Raw genomic sequence first — 387 nt, 5'->3', positions numbered from 1 at the left:
TTACCTAATAAGCTCCTTTTGAAGTGCGACACCATTTTTGGTCCTGCGATGAGAAGTAGCACCAAAACCAGTGGTAACACCGTAACTATCAGTGCCTTTGTTCATACTCTCCATAACCCAATCACTGCTAGCGTTCACACCGGCTCTAGCAGTCTCGGACAGCTCCACTTTCACACCGTTACCAATGGTTGAGATCGCAGCGACTTGTCCAATGGTGAGAGTCTCACCTCCAAGATTCACAACTGGCTTCCTAAACTCCTCAACCATTCTCTTCACTTCATCCAAATGGCTACCTTTCATTTGCTCAGCCGCAGCTCCCCAGTTGAGAGGATCAGCCGCGTTGATCACCATGTTCTTTGTCTTCATATCTCCACCGCATAACATAGC

The 387-nt window shown here is 47.8% G+C and overlaps 1 protein-coding gene across 1 annotated transcript; it reads right to left on the bottom strand.

Moving 5' to 3' along the window:
• Positions 1–384, bottom strand: LOC109131978 (phenylalanine ammonia-lyase 1-like). Its single transcript, XM_019243137.1, has one exon. It carries the CDS (start codon positions 382–384, stop codon positions 1–3), a length of 384 nt encoding a protein of 127 aa, XP_019098682.1.
• Positions 385–387: the final 3 nt, after the last annotated feature.

The sequence above is a fragment of the Camelina sativa genome, unplaced genomic scaffold (genome assembly GCF_000633955.1).
Source record: "Camelina sativa cultivar DH55 unplaced genomic scaffold, Cs unpScaffold10506, whole genome shotgun sequence".
Taxonomy (NCBI): Eukaryota; Viridiplantae; Streptophyta; class Magnoliopsida; order Brassicales; family Brassicaceae; genus Camelina; species Camelina sativa.
Note: the sequence above shows the minus strand (reverse complement) of the source record. Positions and strands in the feature narration are given on the sequence as shown.